The 21,279-nt window shown below is 49.9% G+C and overlaps 1 protein-coding gene across 1 annotated transcript in view; it reads left to right on the plus strand.

Annotated features, from left to right (window-relative positions):
* The first annotated feature begins 13,851 nt into the window (after positions 1-13,851).
* The window catches only part of LOC142488074 (uncharacterized), a 41,078-nt gene continuing 33,650 nt past the window's right edge, over positions 13,852-21,279 (plus strand). Inside the window, exons 1-5 of the mRNA XM_075588450.1 lie at positions 13,852-14,147; positions 15,562-16,643; positions 17,723-18,411; positions 18,698-18,811; positions 19,187-19,300. Coding sequence (XP_075444565.1) covers positions 16,477-16,643; positions 17,723-18,411; positions 18,698-18,811; positions 19,187-19,300 — 1,084 coding nt within the window. The 5' untranslated portion in view covers positions 13,852-14,147; positions 15,562-16,476. The remainder of the gene's footprint in view (positions 14,148-15,561; positions 16,644-17,722; positions 18,412-18,697; positions 18,812-19,186; positions 19,301-21,279) is intronic.

The raw sequence follows: 21,279 nt of genomic DNA on the forward strand, positions 1-21,279 counted from the left end.
CTGGGTGCTCAGTGATGTGTGTCCTCCCTGGCTTGTCTGTGAACAGAGCCCTATACTGCTCTAGCATAGCCCTGGCATCTGCTCTCTGCCTGACACTCAGCTGAGATCCTATCTCCACCTGCTCTATGGTACCTCCCTGCCTAGCTTCCCCTAGGAGATCTGGCAGAGCTATGTCCTCCTTGAGCACATGAATGTGATAGACTTTGGTCCTCCCTGTCTCCCTGTATGTCCCTACATACCTCTGCACTCTCTCTAGTGCCCTCCTGACCAGGCGGTGGGAGGTAGCCAGAGCATTCCTCATCCTGAATGGCACCCTGACAAACTCACAGAGGCCATTCTGAAGGCTGAAGTCTGACCCCCCCTTTGCCTTCCTCTCTACACTGTCTGCCACCTCTGCTGATACTCCATAGGTATTCTTATGCAGAGGATGCAGATCACCTGGGAGCACAGGCTGATCTGTACTATGTGCCCTGCCCAGCTTGTCTGAGAACAGGACCCTAGGCTGCTCTACCCTAGCCCCGGCTTCTGCCCCTGCCTGCCTACCTCCCAGGGCCCCTAGCTCAACTAGGACCCCCCTAGGAATTCCTATCCTACCTAAGAGGCCTGGCACTGCCTGAGCTACTTCCTGAAACATGTTCCCCATTCCTGGTAACAGGTTCAAGAGCATCTGCACAAAATCACCCGCTTTACCCTCTGGCTGGCAGGCGTCCCAGGGGTGGCCAAAGTCTGCCACTGCCCCTGCTGCCTCCGGCCAGAAGTAAGGCTGCAACAGCTGGGTTCTCATGTGAGTGACCCCCTGATGCCCCACTAGTGGACTGGGGAAGGCTACCTGCAACACTTGCTGCCTACCCTCCCTGGGTCCCACTAACCGTCTTCTACCTGTCCAGCCCCTGGCTAACCCGGTAGAACCTGGCTCCCTACCCCAGAGCCCGCGGTGCCACCGCCTGTGGTCTGACCCCCTGCTTTCCCAGGACTCGGACGCCCGCAGTCCCATACCTTCTAAGCTGGGGTCAGCTTTCACCGCATCCCTATCTGCTGTCCCTAATTCTAACCACCCACCCTTAGTCTCTAAGTCAGGGGTAACAGGGACAGGTAAAGGGAACAGTAAGTCAGTCACTGGTCGCGACTCAGTAGTCTGGCTTACCTGTCTGGTCTCCGCAGAGGCCACTGGAACCGTTGGTCCCAAATGCAGGGGACAGAGGTTGATTCTGCTGTGATTCCTGATGACAGGCTCTTAGGAATCGCAGCAACAGCAGGCAATTCCGCAGCAACCACACAGATCACAGGCTCCAGGTTATTGCTAAGGCGCACCTCAGCAGTTTCCCTGGACAAAACCCCCACCTCCCTCATGCCATGATTGGCACCCCCATCCAAAATGATCTGGGCAACCTGTAAGGACTGCAGCCCTCCATCAGGCATGGTTCTTTGCACCCCGGTGCCCGGGAGCAAATCTTCTGGCCGCACCAGAATAACAGCAGCACCCAAATCTGGCAAGCTCCCTGCTTGCCGGTCACCAAAGGTAACCCTCTGTGGGTGCCTGCTCAGGACATCAGCAGGCTGCATCTCGACTGATGCACTTGGACATCCTCTGCTCACTGCTGCTGGCTCCGAGGTGACAAAAGCAGCATCTGCCTGGGACATCCCTCTTGGTTGTGGCTCCATGGCTGTGCTCTGTTCCTCTGTGTGGGCCAGCCCAATCTGGGTTACTGGCCCTTCCGCTTGTGAACGTTGCCCCTGATGGGGTCCCCCAGACCGCTCACGGTCTGGGCAATGTGGCCGGATGTGGCCCACCTTGTGGCAATGATAGCACCGTCTCTCAAGCTTGAACTCCCCAGTATAGGGCGTGACGCTGCCCACTGTATGTTTTGGAGTCCACTGAAGTGCAGACTGGTCCCCCCTAGCCGGAATGGCTGCCTCTCTGGGGACTGCTGCGTTGCTCACCAAGGCTCTGCTGGTTACATATTCATATGCTGGCTCTGCTGCGTCCATAGCAGTTACTCTGGGAACGTCCTGTTCCCCGCTGACAAAGTGGGAGTGAGGGGGCCTTCCAAGCGCTGTCGACAGGAGCTCGAGTCGCTGTTCATAGCTAAGCCCTTCTCCCCAGGCGGTGAGGAGTGCAATGAGTCCAGAGGTAGCCAGTCTGGTCGCCGCAGCGACTGATCCATCTGCACCCCCTGGCACCACGCCACCCTCTTCCAGGCGGTCACTGACATCCTTCCCCTCTCCTTGCAGCCCCGGAGCTGGAGAGATCTCCTGCACTCCGGGCTGAGTACTGTCTGCTGGCGGGGCCATCCTGTCCTCATATTCTTCTAAGTCCTCCTCCAGCTGACTCTTGGAACGACCGTCTGTCGTGAACCCGTACCCCAAACATCTCTCCACTATCTGCGCCCGGTTCCAGGTACAAAACCTTCCTGAGCGTGGACTCATGGTGCCACTGGGGTATGAGTCCAGAGACCAGTGAATTATCTCGTGCTTCTTTGGAAGTGTGTGTAAGTTGCCACTTGTCTGAGGAGCTTGCAATCTGAAAGGTCCTCACTATATTACAGAACACTGCAATATAGGCTCAATCAGTATCCCACCAGCTGCCACCAGTTTTAAACGCCTGTGACGGGAGGCGCGCTTAATAACACATTTATATTTTGTGGGTCCTGATTGAGCAGAACAGGTTGAGCAAAATAAACTGAGATTTATTCCCTTGATAGGCAAACACACGACAACTGCAGAATAAACTTAATAATTACACTCACGGGTAGAGAATCAGGATAATGTCCAGAAATGTGCAAAGCACCAGAAGATTGTCCTTTAAAATGTAGTCCATTTGCAAATTGCCAAATAAATAGCCAGTTCAATCCTTCTGTGAATGTGCAAAGTCCTTTCTGGTTCTCTGGGATTGGTCTGGATACCCAGGGCTAACGAAATCCTGAAGCAGGGCAAGTTTCCTTGTTGCGATGTTTTTTAACCCCTTGCGTTCTGGAATCGTAGCCGCTGTACTTAGGTCTTATCCACTTGAAGAAATCAGGTAACAGCAACAGCAAAAACAACACAGGAACAACACAGGAATGAGGGGTACAGGCCTTTTTAAGGACAAGGGCCTGTGAAGTGTTACATTAGCCTCATCCCATTGGCAAGGAATTATCTTCCTCCTATCAGAACCTGCCAGGTCACATGGGCAAATCCTACAGCCAGCTCAGGTAACTCTAAGCATGCTCAGTAAGCAGCTTGGTAGCACTGCTAAGTAAAAAGGGGCCATTCATTTCTGGGGACGCAATGTCTGGAGTTTGGTCCCAAGGTGTGAAATAGCCAGGATGAGTAACAGGACCTGCTACTCAGAAACATCCTGATTACGTGACACTTTATGACTCTGGGGTCTTTCATGTATGCATAACATTTGGTCCTTAATGCATTACAAAGGCAGGCAGAAACAATAGCATCCTGCCTGTACATATTAACTGCACCAGAAAGGCACTTCATCAAAAATATATGTTTCCCTTATGACAAAGTTATATTTTTAATATGTGTGTACTTGGGGGATTACACTGAGGCGGCACCCCAAAAATCAGGGTGCTGGCTCACTCCGTTCCTAAATTAGCAGTCTTAAAAGGGGAACAGCATATAATATTAACCCCTTCATCCCCAGCATATAATATTAACCCCTTCATCCCCAATACGAAATAGGGGAACCAGCCGAGCCCACTGCCTTTATTAATGCGCTGATTACCCCCCATTTTCGCCACAATGGGTGCACACAAAACAGATGTGACTGTTTATCCCTGTCAAGTCCTTACTATCTACCGGGGTCAATGTTAGTAAGGTGGTAGATGCTGATGTTAGTGTGAAGCCACCAAAAGACACTGAACTATTCATAATGCTTGCACACGTATACCACTTTAAATGGTGTTAGTAAGTAGAAAAAATGGTCTTGGTTCCCCCATAGTTAATCCTAAAGGGGTGGGCTCCAAATGAGGCTGTTAAAATATAGAACACTATGTGATAGCAAAACTATGCCACAGCTAGTAGGGTGGTAATAGGTTACCCTGTAGAGACATTTCTGTAATCGTTGTGAAAGCTGTTACTCCCAAGAAGTAGGGTCCCTACAAACCAAATAATAGGGGGGTGATGGACGCACTGAGGGGAGAACTGAGAGACAACCAACTCACAGATATTTGGAGAATGCTGAACCCACTATTGAGAGACTATACTTTATTTTCCCACCCCCACACAACATATAGCAGAATCGATTACTTCTTTGTATCTAGCAGACGGGCTCCAAAGATCTCCCATGCAGGGATTCCTGACATTTCATGGTCTGACAACGCACCTATAGTGCTGAGGTGCAATCAAGGATTCCTAGACAGACCTGGAGCAAATTGGAAACGTAACGAGTCTCTACTAAAAATCCCAGAAGTGGAGCAAATAATTGGTGGAGAGATTGACCAGTTTTTCCAATTGAATAACGTTCGTGTTGAATCCCACCTGGTACTGTGGGAGGCCCACAAAGTAACTATGAGGGGGGACCCTAATTAGTTTAGCGGCAAAACGAAAAAGAGAAAGAAATTAGAAAATATTTTTGTTACAATCAAAACTAAAAGATGAACTAGCCATCCATAAACAAAACCCTATCCCTACTCATCTTATAGAAATTCAGGACACCAGACTTGAACTTAATTTGGCCCTAACCTCCCAGAAGTGGCAACAGCTACGAAACGCATAGAATCCAAATCAGCTGTTGGAGGACATTGCCCGTGGAGAATTGGTGTGAGGAGGTGCTGGCAAGCAAGAAAGCTGTAGAGATCGTAGTGGCAGACAGCGTCTTCCGCCCTGACTGCAGTCGTCACAGGAAGTGATGCATGCGGAAGGATCTCTCAGTGACTGAATCACCGGCGTCTCCCCACGAGTCCCCACCAACGGTCCTCTCCAACGTACCTAAATCTCTGTACAAATGTGAGTGCATTACCTATGTGTGTTTTTTGTGCCACATTATACCCCTATGTACTACACTATTGTGTGCTCTCTTTCTTTTCCAACATCCTCGGGAGGTACACCCCAGCATTTATGGACAGATCTAGCCCACCAGATGTACAGCTCTAATATCAGAGGGCTTCAATTATAAAAGGGCTCCTGTCAAAGAGAGATGGATCTCTAACACGTCTGTTACAATTTTACTTATTGTGAGTGAGACCTATTAGAGACTATTGTTTGCACGTATATTTTATACGATCTGCACTATTATTTTTACCACTTTTTTCTTTCCCTGTATATCATCTTGAGAATCTGAGCGCTCCCCCTACCTGGAAGACAAGACAACACAATGAGCTGGTCAAAGAGGTGGTTTTATGAAAAAGCAAACAAACCAGATCATTGCTAGCGAACAAATTAAGGATTAACAGACCAAATTACAATATCCATGAGTTAAGAATAAAAACAGGAGTCACTACAGCCAACCCAAAAATCAATAGTGGAGGAATTCAAGAGCTTTTATGAGGAACTCTATAATTGGGAAAAAGTGGCACAGAATGATAAGACAACAAGAGTTCTGAGGGATTTCCTAAAGAGCTCGGGCCTACCAAGACTGAATGGTTTGGAGAGGGAACTATTAGGTTCAAGTTTCACCTTAGACGAACTAACACCGCCAGGCAGCACTGGTAAACCAGTGCTTCAGCACAAGAGTCCCGAGCGGCCTGTGCAAGGAGAGAGAGAGAGCTACAGACCTCAGGACTCGTAGCCTGGCCTCTGCTAAGGGTAGAGCAGCAGACCACAGGAAACAGGAAGCTGAAGAATACACGGGAGGTGCTCCGCTTTAGCACATGAACCAGGACACGGCCTCTGCTATGGAGAATGAGCAGCAAGCCCCACGTACCGGTAGATAGGCTCTTGCTGTGGAAGGATAGCAGGCCTCAGGAAACAGGGAGCTGAAGTCAACACTGGAGAGACCTCCGCTTCAGCACAGGAGACAGGAACAGACCTCTGCGTGAACTAGGGAATAGAACTTAGAGAGATTAGTACACAACAGAGCTAAGCCTTAGGGCTTGTGGCAGAACACTTGTGACAACCAGGAAGGGTTATGCTCGGCAGGGAAGCATTGTGGGGAAAGGTGTCTTTAAAGGTCAGTGAACCAATAGCAGAAGGGGCGTGTGACAGCATTGCCTCAATGAGTGAACACAAGGTGGAGCTGCAGCAAACATCAGGAGCAGTGTTCCAGGGCTGCACAGGTCTGTAAGGCAAGGCAAACAGCAAAGTAAGGTGCGGATCCGTTACAGCCTGTTTGTGCATTTCAGCTCTGAGTATGTAGCAATATTCAGGGGCAGGCCTAAGCAACCTATGAGCATGTTAATCCAAAGGGTGGATATGGATTGCAACACCCCCTGATGTGTGTGTGTGAGCCAATCGGTATCCAGCTTTGAGTTGTAATGATTCAAAGCTAGAGACACTCCCTGAGGATATTCAAATTGAGACATGTTCCCAAATTCAGTTAGTTAGCCAGTTGAGAGTCTTCAGAGAGAGAGCAGCACAGAGAATAGTTCTCTCCCTCCTACCCCACCTGGGTGGGGAGGGAGGGGAATCGTCCTGCCCTAATGCAGAGGGCAGAGTAAAGAGAGAGACGCCTATGATGCTGTGCTGATGTGATGCTGTGCTGTGCATGCTGATCTGCTCTGCTATTAAAGAACCACCAAAGAAGCTGCTGTGTGTGTATCACTGTCACTGTTCCTGTCATGAGAAGGAGAGTGTGTCAGTGGGGGTCTCTCCTCTGGAGACCCCAGGGGATCCCTACTGGCTGGAGGCGCTGCACCACCTGAGGAGAACAAGGTAACCTGTCCCACCCTCCTGTCTCTGTCCTGGGTTCTCCCCACACCCCCGCGCAGCGCGTCACACCGGTGGAGCGCACTCTTTCCCTACCAAGGAAGGGAAGGGGGGGTTGAGGGGGCCATCGGGGCCGTATGTTGTGCAGGCCTTGGCTATAGCTTCTCTGTGTGAGGCCGACATGTAAAAGAGGAAGTACCTTCCGAGCTGAAGCAGAAAGGGGAAATAAGTGGCAGGGGGAGGAGTAAGCAGAGAAAGAAGATCAGCTAGCAGGGGCACTGAGTATATCACCAGACGTCACTGCACACACGGCACAGAGTATATCACCAGACACACAGCACAGAGTATATCACCAGACCTCACTACACACAGGGCACAGAGTATATCACCAGACGTCACTACACACATGGCACAGAGTATATCACCAGACCTCACTACACACACAGGCACAGAGTATATCACCAGACCTCACTACACACACGGGCACAGAGTATATCACCAGACGTCACTACACACACGGGCACAGAGTATATCACCAGAAGTCACTACACACACAGCACAGAGTATATCACCAGACGTCACTACACACACGGGCACAGAGTATATCACCAGACCTCACTACACACACGGCACAGAGCATATCACCAGACGTCACTACACACACGGCACAGAGTATATCACCAGACCTCACTACACACGGCACAGAGTATATCACCAGACCTCACTACACACACGGCACAGAGTATAACACCAGACCTCACTACACACACGGCACAGAGTATATCACCAGACGTCGCTACACACACGGGCACAGAGTATATCACCAGACATCACTACACACACGGGCACAGAGTATATCACCAGACGTCACTACACACACGGGCACAGAGTATATCACCAGACGTCACTACACACACAGCACAGAGTATATCACCAGACGTCACTACACACCCAGCACAGAGTATATCACCAGACGTCACTACACACACGGCACCGAGTATATCACCAGACCTCACTACACACACGGCACAGAGTATATCACCAGACCTCACAACACACACAGCACAGAGTATATCACCAGACCTCACAACACACACAGAACAGAGTATATCACCAGACGTCACTACACACACGGCACAGAGTATATCACCAGACCTCACTACACACACAGCACAGAATATATCACCAGACGTCACTACACACACGGCACAGAGTATATCACCAGACCTCACTACACACACGGCACAGAGTATATCACCAGACGTCACTACACACACGGGCACAGAGTATATCACCAGACCTCACTACACACAAAGCACAGAGTATATCACCAGACGTCACTACACACACGGGCACAGAGTATATCACCAGACGTCACTACACACACGGCACAGAGTATATCACCAGACCTCACTACACACACGGCACAAAGTATATCACCAGCCTCACTACACACACGGGCACAGAGTATATCACCAGACTTCACTACATACACGGGCACAGACTATATCACCAGACGTCACTACACACACAGGCACAGAGTATATCACCAGACCTCACTACACACACGGCACAGAGTATATCACCAGACGTCACTACACATACGGACACAGAGTATATCACCAGACGTCACTACACACACAGGCACAGAGTATATCACCAGACCTCACTACACACACGGGCACAGAGTATATCACCAGACCTCACTACACACACGGCACAGAGTATATCACCAGACCTCACTACACACACGGGCACAGAGTATATCACCAGACCTCACTACACACACAGCAAAGAGTATATCACCAGACCTCACTACACACACAGGCACAGAGTATATCACCAGACCACACTACACACACAGCACAGAGTATATCACCAGACGTCACTACACACACAGCAGAGTATATCACCAGACCTCACTACAGACACAGCACAGAGTATATCACCAGACCTCACTACACACACAGGCATAGAGTATATCACCAGATGTCACTACACACACAGCACAGAGTATATCACCAGACCTCACTACACACACGGCACAGAGTATATCACCAGACGTCACTACACACACGGGCACAGAGTATATCACCAGACGTCACAACACACACGGGCACAGAGTATATCACCAGACCTCACTACACACGGCACAGAGTATATCACCAGACCTCATTACACACACGGCACAGAGTATATCACCAGACGTCACTACACACAGCACAGAGTATATCACCAGACGTCACTACACACACGGCACAGAGTATATCACCAGACGTCACTACACACACGGGCACAGAGTATATCACCAGACCTCACTACACACACGGCACAGAGTATATCACCAGACGTCACTACACACACGGGCACAGAGTATATCACCAGACGTCACTACACACACGGGCACAGAGTATATCACCAGACGTCACTACACACACAGGGCACAGAGTATATCACCAGACGTCACTACACACACGGCACAGAGTATATCACCAGACGTCACTACACACACAGCACAGAGTATATCACAAGACCTCACTACACACACGGGCACAGAGTATATCACCAGACGTCACTACACACGGCACAGAGTATATCATCAGACGTCACTACACACGGACACAGAGTATATCACCAGACACACGGCACAGAGTATATCATCAGACACACGGCACAGAGTATATCACCAGACGTCACTACACACACGGCACAGAGTATATCACCAGACGTCACTACACACACGGCACAGAGTATATCACCAGACGTCACTACACACACGGGCACAGAGTATATCACCAGACGTCACTACACACACGGGCACAGAGTATATCACCAGACCTCACTACACACACGGCACAGAGTATATCACCAGACCTCACTACACACACGGCACAGAGTACATCACCAGACGTCACTACACACACGGGCACAGAGTATATCGCCAGACGTCACTACACACACAGCACAGAGTATATCACCAGACCTCACTACACACACGGGCACAGAGTATATCACCAGACGTCACTACACACACGGGCACAGAGTATATCACCAGACGTCACTACACACACGGGCACAGAGTATATCACCAGACACACGGCACAGAGTATATAATCAGACACACGGCACAGAGTATATCACCAGACGCCACTACACACACGGGCACAGAGTATATCACCAGACGTCACTACACACACAGGGCACAGAGTATATCACCAGACGTCACTACACACACGGCACAGAGTATATCACCAGACCTCACTACACACACGGGCACAGAGTATATCACCAGACGTCACTACACACACGGGCACAGAGTATATCACCAGACGGCACTACACACATCACCAGACGGCACTACACACACGGGCAGAGAGTATATCACCAGACGGCACTACACACACGGGCACAGAGTATATCATCAGACACACGGCACAGAGTATATCACCAGACACAGGGACACAGAGAATATCACCAGACGTCACTACACACGGCACAGAGTATATCACCAGACGGCACTACACACACGGGCACAGAGTATATCACCAGACGGCACTACACACACGGGCACAGAGTATATCACCAGACGGCACTACACACACGGGCACAGAGTATATCATCAGACACACGGCACAGAGTATATCACCAGACACAGGGACACAGAGAATATCACCAGACGTCACTACACACACGGCACAGAGTATATCACCAGACGGCACTACACACACGGCACAGAGTATATCACCAGGTGTCACTATACATACAGCACAGAGTATATCACCAGACGGCACTACACACACAGCACAGAGTATATCACCAGATGTCACTACACACACGGGCACAGAGTATATCACCAGACACACCGCACAGAGTATATCACCAGACGGCACTATATACAGTGGGAGATGGGGGTGAGATTGTCACTATGTTTCTCACCAGCCCACAGCCAGCACCACGTGCAGCTCTCACCAGGGGGCGCTCACTGCACCTTGCTTGGGAGCCCACCAGGGGTCACTGTTCCATATGAGCTCAGGAGGAGCTGGTTAGAGGCGCTCTGGCCTCTCCTCTTCCCTCTCTATGGTCTCGTTGCTGCAGCCGGATGTCCTGGTGTGTGAGGTTTGATTCCGGCAGGAAACACTGACCCTGAGCACAGACTGTCCCACATCCTGAGGTGGGAATCCAGGTCACTCCCACAGGGAAGGACTGAGAGATCACAGGGGCTCCCCCCACCCTCCATAGGAAGTACACGGGCACAGAGTATATCACCAGACCTCACTACACACGGCACAGAGTATATTACCAGACACCACTACACACACGGGCACAGAGTATAACACCAGACCTCACTACACACACAGCACAGAGTATATCACCAGACCTCACTACACACACAGCACAGAGTATATCACCAGACCTCACTACACACACGGGCACAGAGTATAACACCAGACCTCACTACACACACAGCACAGAGTATATCACCAGACGTCGCTACACACACGGGCACAGAGTATATCACCAGACATCGCTACACACACGGGCACAGAGTATATCACCAGACGTCACTACACACACGGGCACAGAGTATATCACCAGACGTCACTACACACACGGGCACAGAGTATATCACCAGACGTCACTACACACACAGCACAGAGTATATCACCAGACGTCACTACACACACGGGCACAGAGTATATCACCAGACCTCACTACACACACGGCACAGAGTATATCACCAGACGTCACTACACACACGGGCACAGAGTATATCACCAGACCTCACTACACACACGGCACAGAGTATATCACCAGACGTCACTACACACACGGGCACAGAGTATATCACCAGACGTCACTACACACACGGGCACAGAGTATATCACCAGACGTCACTACACACACAGGGCACAGAGTATATCACCAGACGTCACTACACACACTGCACAGAGTATATCACCAGACGTCACTACACACACAGCACAGAGTATATCACAAGACCTCACTACACACACGGGCACAGAGTATATCACCAGACGTCACTACACACGGCACAGAATATATCATCAGACGTCACTACACACGGACACAGAGTATATCACCAGACACACGGCACAGAGTATATCATCAGACACACGGCACAGAGTATATCACCAGACGTCACTACACACACGGCACAGAGTATATCACCAGACGTCACTACACACACGGCACAGAGTATATCACCAGACCTCACTACACACAGCACAGAGTATATCACCAGACGTCACTACACACACGGCACAGAGTATATCACCAGACGTCACTACACACACGGGCACAGAGTATATCACCAGACGTCACTACACACACGGGCACAGAGTATATCACCAGACCTCACTACACACACGGCACAGAGTATATCACCAGACCTCACTACACACACGGCACAGAGTACATCACCAGACGTCACTACACACACGGGCACAGAGTATATCGCCAGACGTCACTACACACACAGCACAGAGTATATCACCAGACCTCACTACACACACGGGCACAGAGTATATCACCAGACGTCACTACACACACGGGCACAGAGTATATCACCAGACGTCACTACACACACGGGCACAGAGTATATCACCAGATGTCACTACACACACGGGCACAGAGTATATCACCAGACACACGGCACAGAGTATATAATCAGACACACGGCACAGAGTATATTACCAGACGTCACTACACACACGGCACAGAGTATATCACCAGACCTCACTACACACACGGCACAGAGTATATCACCAGACGTCACTACACACACGGGCACAGAGTATATCACCAGACGTCACTACACACACGGGCACAGAGTATATCACCAGACGTCACTACACACACAGGGCACAGAGTATATCACCAGACGTCACTACACACACGGCACAGAGTATATCACCAAACCTCACTACACACACGGGCACAGAGTATATCACCAGACGTCACTACACACGGCACAGAGTATATCACCAGACGGCACTACACACACGGGCACAGAGTATATCACCAGACGGCACTACACACACGGGCACAGAGTATATCACCAGACGGCACTACACACACGGGCACAGAGTATATCATCAGACACACGGCACAGAGTATATCACCAGACACAGGGACACAGAGAATATCACCAGACGTCACTACACACACGGCACAGAGTATATCACCAGACGGCACTACACACACGGGCACAGAGTATATCACCAGACGGCACTATACATACAGCACAGAGTATATCACCAGACGGCACTACACACACGGCACAGAGTATATCACCAGGTGTCACTATACATACAGCACAGAGTATATCACCAGACGGCACTACACACACAGCACAGAGTATATCACCAGACGTCACTACACACACGGCACAGAGTATATCACCAGACCTCACTACACACACGGGCACAGAGTATATCACCAGACGTCACTACACACGGCACAGAGTATATCACCAGACGGCACTACACACACGGGCACAGAGTATATCACCAGACGGCACTACACACACGGGCACAGAGTATATCATCAGACACACGGCACAGAGTATATCACCAGACACAGGGACACAGAGAATATCACCAGACGTCACTACACACACGGCACAGAGTATATCACCAGACGGCACTACACACACGGGCACAGAGTATATCACCAGGTGTCACTATACACACGGGCACAGAGTATATCACCAGACGGCACTACACACACAGCACAGAGTATATCACCAGATGTCACTACACACACGGGCACAGAGTATATCACCAGACACACCGCACAGAGTATATCACCAGACCGCACTATATACGGTGGGAGATGGGGGTGAGATTGTCACTATGTTTCTCACCAGCCCACAGCCAGCACCATGTGCAGCTCTCACCAGGGGGCACTCACCGCACCTTGCTTGGGAGCCCACCAGGGGTCACTGTTCCATATGAGCTCAGGAGGAGCTGGTTAGAGGCGCTCTGGCCCCTCCTCTTCCCTCTCTATGGTCCCGCTGCTGCAGCCGGATGTCCTGGTGTGTGAGGTTTGATTCCGGCAGGAAACACTGACCCTGAGCACAGACTGTCCCACATCCTGAGGGGGGAATCCAGGTCACTCCCACAGGGAAGGACTGAGAGATCACAGGGGCTCCCCCCACCCTCCATAGGAAGTACACACACAGTGAGGGGGGGATAAAGTGCACATCTCAGGCACTGAGGGGGGGACACACTGAGGAACAGGCTCTGAAGCCTCTAAGTCCCTTTTCCTGTGCCCCCCTCACATTGCCCACCCCCTGCTGCACAGAGATCTTCAGCCTGTGTTATTGGGTAAGTGCTTTCCTCCTCCTCCCTTCCCCTCCCTTGTGTGACCTGTGCACATTATCCCAGTGCTGTTCTCAGCTTCCTTAGGCCTCGGTCCCGCTGCGCTCGTTGGCGCGGGCGGCGGGTCGCGAGTTCCCCACCAGCAGGGGAATCCTCGCGAGCCGGTCCCGGTCCCCACTGGCTGCACAGCTGACTACACGCTGTTGCGCGTCAGCCGCTGGAGACACCACAGAATGGTGTTTTCTAGCTTCGACGCGTGACGTGTGTGGCTGTGAGCCAATGGGGAGGGGAGGCTTCGGGAGGAGGAGAGGCTTCGGGGAGCGGGGAGGAGTGTGGAGTGAAAGCAGGTGAGTGCCTCTCTGTGTGCATGCCTGTCTGTGTGTGTGTGTGTGTGTGTGTGTGTGTGTGTGTGTGTGTGTGTGCGTGTGCGCGCGTGCGTGCCTGCCTGTGTGTATGAATGAGTGCCTGCGTGTGTTTAAACTTACTTTCCAGCTCCAGCCCGAGTCCGTGGAGGGAGGGGGGGTGGGAGAGTAGCGGGTCCCTCCGCTCAAGCCACGCCCCCCCTCCCTGTCAAACCGCCCACCACCCGCTCCGGCTCCCGCTCCCTACAGACCGCATATCGCGGTCTGTGTATCTCAGCGCACCGCCTGTCAGCAGTGCGGGTGCGCTGACTCTGGGAGCGGGGCCTTAGCCTTACACACAGGAGCCTGAGAGGCTGAGCCTCTGATAGTGAGGGGGGGCCTCTGGCACTGGGGGGGTTACTCCTCCTGTATCACAGGGACTGGGAGATAATGGGGGTTATTTTACATTGGGAATTAACATTAGGAATCAGTGAGGATAAGATTGGGAAAGTTATTAAATAGAGTTAGAAAGTAATTAGATTGAGGGAGTATTGGTTGGCGTTTAACTCCTTCATTACCACAGGGGCAGCATCCTGTGTGTGTTATGGGCTATAGCTTCTCTATACACGATACATAAAGCTTGGCCCCCTGCAGACGCACTTACCTGAATGCCCTCCTACTGTCTCTCTACGTTCTCCCCACCAATTAGATTGTAAGCTCCTCGGGGCAGGGACTCCTCCGAAATGTTACATTTATGTCTGAAGCGATTATTCCCATGATCTGTTATTTGTATGTTATTTATATGATTGTCACGTTTATTACTACTGTGAAGCGCTATGTACACTAATGGTGCTATATAGATAAATACATACAATTGCTGTTGGTATGTACATACTAACTCATTTTGAATGCCATCTTAAGCATGTTTATATAATTATTTCACATAACTCTGCTTAGAATATATATATATATATATATATATATATATATATATATATATGTGTGTATATGTGTGTGTAATGGGTGTTCCCTGTGAACACAGACGCTCTGATGCTGTATATTACCTGTGTGGCCCTTAGGAGCCCAAGCCTCCGCTCGGGGAGCCTGGGGTACATATTTATCTCTCTCGTGGTGCAACGCCTCCACCTGGGAGGGATCCCGACATGGCGGGAGGGGCCCCTCACAGGACTCAAACCAATGACAGCCACTTGGTATGAATCAACAAAAGTATCCTTTACTGAACATGCATATATTCCTTATACTCTATAAGTCCCAATGTCATTCACTCCCACTTCTGAGTGTATACCCCTTGCCCACTACCGTGTACCCCCACACCGTGTCCACAGAATAACCCCCTTGTCCCGTGGTCAGCGCTGCCACTATGTGTGAGTACTCTGTAGGTGGTGCTCGTGAGTAACAATACCTGCCCAGTGCGACGGCACCCGGGCGTTCAAAAGATCTTCAAAAAGGGTCCGACGACCTCCTGGTTCCACCAGCGAGATGATCGGTCAGGGTCGTCCACCCTGGGTACAGTTCCGCTCTCTCTGCGGAGTAGGCCTGATCCCAGGCCTCGGTAGGAAGCGCAGCGTCCGCTGTGTCCCTGACTGGCTCTGTATATGCTAAAGGGGCAGGTTCCCTAACCTCGGGCCTGTCCCTGCAGTAACACAATCTACTGAGTGGCTCGGGTGCTAACTGGGGCCTAGGGGGCTGCTGGCCTAGTGCAGTGGGTCACTGACCCCTGCACCCTCACCTCCTTCCCCTAGACTCTCCTGGCGCCGACTGACGTGTTTCCCAGCGCGCAAAATGTATCAATCCCTGAGAGCAGGGAGATACTGCAGCCCTATTGGCTCCCTGGCGTCATGTGGGGCGCTCCTGAGGCTCATGTGACATGTAGTCCCTGCCCATAGTCTCTCCTGATTGGTGGGGGTTCACGCGCTATAACTGCGTATGCGCGAGCTAGCCGAAGGCCTCCGCATTTACTGCCCTCACTGCGCATGCGCCAAGCAAAAGAAGATGGCGGCGTCCTGCAATGGGAGCCGCCGGGAGTACCTGGCTACGTGATCGCCGCCGCACCAGCACCCAGCAACCGCCCGCACCCACTCTTGCGGCCAGCTGACGGGTCAGTCGTTGTGTTCGGCAGACCCCCGCGACTGCCGCCAAGGTGAGGAGGGGTACTGGAAAGCCCAAGGGGACCGGGATATATATGTATGTATGTATGTATGTACGTATGTATGTGTGTGTATGTACTTTTGTCAAGTCCATTATTACATGGAAACCCCTTAAGGCAATGCTTGCTGCTTTAAACATAGCCTGGGATGAGATGCAAAGCCAATAAACCCACTCACAGACAGACTGTCTTATTGTGTTTACAATACTTGTATGATACGTGTGGATACGTTCCACAGATATAACACAGAGAATAGAGCTTTTGATTCAGTATCAGAATATAACTATTCCGCTGGAAATTATCTGGGTCGGGAAGCAGTGATCCCGTCATAATAGGACGGGGCTTATAAGGGTGTGAGCAGGTCAGAAGTCTGTGTCCTACCTTCAGATGGGCAGAGCCTATTCCCTCATGTCATGTGCTGACATTGAGAGACCAGGGGAAAATAAATAATCAGTGAGTAACATGTCAGTGTTTCCCCAGGCATTCCTTTATATAAGCATGTCCTGCCAGGTACAAATGTGCTGAATGTGAGAAACTGGAGGTGATCGAGGAACAAATTAATGAGGGTGTGAGGGATCAAACCCCCCTATTTATTATGGTGGGGTAAGGTGAGGGAAGTTACTGCACTGGTTCCTCTGCATTACCCACTTCTCACCGTATGAAATAGGAAAGTGAGACTGTGTCAGTATGGAGCAGAACTGCTGGACCTGAGAGAGTATCGGGAGCATTTATCAAAGTCTCACTCATGTACTGTATCTGCGTTTTATTCTTACTATGGAACAGTACAGTATGTTACTATGTTACACTATGGGGACTTTACTGGTCTTTTGGCTGCTAATCTCCGACTCTTTATACTTTTCTAGATGGTTATGTTGTGACACAATCCTGAGCCATTAAAGTTTTGCAGTGTATGAAATTAAGTGCCTGTTTGCGGATGGACCATGTGTGTTTTTTGGTGCCCCTGTCTTCTCCGACTCCTTTTGGGGTTAATGATTTAGGTGTGAAAGAGCTGATACTAAATGCTGTATATTTCTCCAAAAAAACTGATCATTCCAATTCTGTTTTATATACAGGCACATTCTAAAACCCAACACATATGGATTAACCTCCAGAGGACCACTGCCCACTGCCAGCACCTCCCAGAGGACCACTGCCCACTGCCAGCACCTCCCAGAGGACCACTGCCCACTGTCAGCACCTCCCAGAGGACCACTGCCCACTGCCTGCACCTCCCAGAGGACCACTGCCCACTGCCAGCACCTCCCAGAGGACCACTGCCCACTGCCAGCACCTCCCAGAGGACCACTGCCCACTGCCAGCACCTCCCAGAGGACCACTGCCCACTGCCAGCACCTCCCAGAGGACCACTGCCCACTGCCAGCACCTCCCAGAGGACCACTGCCCACTGCCAGCACCTCCCAGAGGACCACTGCCCACTGCCAGCACCTCCCAGAGGACCACTGCCCACTGCCAGCACCTCCCAGAGGACCACTGCCCACTGCCAGCACCTCCCAGAGCAGCGCTGCCCACTGCCAGCACCTCCAGAGCAGTGCTGCCCACTCCCAGCACCTCCCAGAGCGGCACTGCCCACTGCCAGCACCTCCAGAGGACCACTGCCAACACCTCCCAGAGCAGCACTGCCCACTGCCCGCACCTCCAGAGCAGCGCTGCCCACTGCCCGCACCTCCAGAGCAGCGCTGCCCACTGCCCGCACCTCCCAGAGCAGCACTGCCCACTCCCAGCATGGATCCACGCTTGATAAGTGAGTAGAGGAGATATTTTAGTGTCTTTGGAATATGCAAGGGGGGAATATCTGATTATTTGGCAGTTATGTGAGTCAAACACCCAAACGAATCTTATTTTCCTATAGAACTATCAGCAGGTAAGAAGATAATATATCTTCACCTCTGTCATGTTCTGCCAGAAGGGCTAGTAATACATTTCTTTACAAGAGGTATTATATTATACCAATATCAGAGGAGGTGAAAGCACAAGAAGCGCCCCCACTCCCAGCTTTACATGATGGGTTTTCCTTTTCTTATTGCCAGATTTCCCAGTGATTGTATCGGAGAGGTTAGAGATTAAGTCAGAGAAAGAAGAGACAGACACTGAGGAACATGTGACCCGAATAAAGGAAGAAATAGATGCATTTCCTGTTTGTGGTAAGTACCATTACATCCTCACTTATCTGTATTCAGTCTGTTTAAAAATGGACTGAAATGGGTACAATATTTTGGTAAATAATATTAAAGCGTGCATACAATTATAAGATACCTGTCCTAATGAAAGAAATGATTTATCTAAGGTTATATTGAGGATATTATTGTTATTGAGGTTTGAACATTGGTAGCTCCAAAATGTTTTCAGCACTCGGGGTTAATACTACTTCAGCAGTCAAAGGGTTAATAACAAAGTAAAATCAATCACTTCACCCCTCCCCCATAGGGATCAGTATAGAGTATTTCTGTATACTGATATCACAAGAAGCGCCCCCACTCCCAGCTTTACATGATGGGTTTCCCTTTTCTTATTGCCAGGTTTCCCAGTGGTTGTGCTGGAGAGTTTAGAGATTAAGTCAGAGAAGGAAGAACCGAACACTGAGGAACATCTGACCCCAATAAAGAGTGAAACTGTTCCATTTCCTGTCTCTGGTGAGTACCTTTTCCCCTTTGTCTGCACAAAGGGATGTTATCTTGTTACAAGGAGCATGGTCACATTTAGTGAATATTCATGGTTAATTGCCTCTCATAGGAAGTCCCCAGGCCTGCTGGGTGTTCTGGGACAAGCCACATGCAGCAGTTAGAAGTGCAATATGGCTCTCAGACACGTATAAAGGTTGGAAATGCAGAGTTATGGGTATCTGACCATCAATAGATGCGATAAAACGCATTTTTTGAAAACAAATTCAAGGGACCCTTCCCTAACTAACCTGGTTCCCCAGCTTAACAATACCCTCTCATTTAGGGTCATTAGATACGCATTAATAGCCACAGTCTTTAGACATAGCTTAACTGATAGATTGGGACAGCGTCCCAAGAGTCCCGGCAATTCTTCCGGACAGTGAAAGTCATGATGGGGGCGTCCTATCCAAACTGCATACAGGGGAGCAGTGTGCCCCCAGCCTCCAGGCTCTAGGAGAGAAAATGAAGCAGCAAACCTAGCTGCCATACATACTTGTTCCTTTATTAGGATAGCAGGTGAGGGAGAACTAGATGATTAAACTGACGAGTTTTCATCCCTCTGTAGGCAGCCTGTAGGACGATAGTTGAGGCGCGTATACGCCGATCATTTTCTCTTTCCCTTCTTCCTTTGGATAAGAGCTTTGCAGGGCTTCTGAATAATTTGAATGCTTTTCTCCCTTTTCAATACGTTTAGTCCACTTGTGAGAGAATTATTTTCCTTGCGTACATCTCGTAATTCTGCTCTCAGAGCCTCCATCTCTTCCTGGCGCTGGCTCTGTGTGCATGAACACATCCCTCATTACATTTAGGAACTCTGCCTTCATTACGTCTAGGGCCTCTACAAATCTCGTTGCTAGGGTCCCATCAGCTTGTCTTTCCCAGGTTTCTTTCTCCTGGTCTTCCTGACTGTTGGGGATGGAGCAGCATCTCTGCTCTTCTGGCTCATTCTTCAGTTTCTGGACCCTCTCGTGCTCCCTCTCATACTGCTCTGCGGGGACACACTGGGTACTCAGACACTCATTCCTGACAGGACACAACTTTATGTGGTCAGACACATGACGCATTAAACACATTTTTTCCTCCATTTTTGCTCTTTCAGGTGTATTCTTCACCCTGACCTCTGGGGGTGCTATTGCGTCAATACTTTTCACACACTTCCCTGTGTATGCTGTATGCAGAACTGGTAGTCATACACAGTAGGATAGACTTTACTCAGTCTGTACTTTACTTTGGCTGGGTGGCCATTTTAAACCCCCGCATTTATTTGCAAACACACTGAGATTGGTGTTGTAGCCACAGGGTTATAATATACACCAAATAAACTTGAATTGAATATGACTGTGATATAATAAAGAGATTTTATTCCTTAAAAGACAGGTGGACACACAATGTTGGACAAATAACAAACGGAATATATACACTTAAGGACGGGCCAATGAAATAACCAGGTTTCAGGTTAGCAGTTCATCAGGTATCAGTCAGGTAGAATCACGAAGAACACTGGGCTTGTCCAGGGTTATAATAATACACACAAATAAAAATATCACTGGGTTGAATCGCATACGGCTAAGATATGATAAATTAAGTTTATTCCTTGAAAAAGGTGAACACATAAGATTATACAAATTACATAGAGAATATGGACACTTACGTTAGATGGGGCAATGAAGTAATCTGGATTAGCAATTCATTCATCAACACAGGATAAAAAATGAAGACATGATCGAAGACAATGGGCATAGAGCTTACAATCAGTTATATAGGACTTAAGCACTATACCATAGCATTGGGTGCCAGGTATTGGTTATCAATTACCTCTACCCAATTACCCTTTGCCACCTCACGTTGGAAGCAAAGGAATACCTGCCCCCAGGGGTGGGCATTCTAATCAGGGGCTCATTTCCCTAGCCCTCTTCCCAACAGACCGGTGTCCCCTAGTCTGGTTTGGG

This window comes from Ascaphus truei, chromosome 2 (assembly GCF_040206685.1).
Source record: "Ascaphus truei isolate aAscTru1 chromosome 2, aAscTru1.hap1, whole genome shotgun sequence".
NCBI classification, from domain to species: Eukaryota; Metazoa; Chordata; class Amphibia; order Anura; family Ascaphidae; genus Ascaphus; species Ascaphus truei.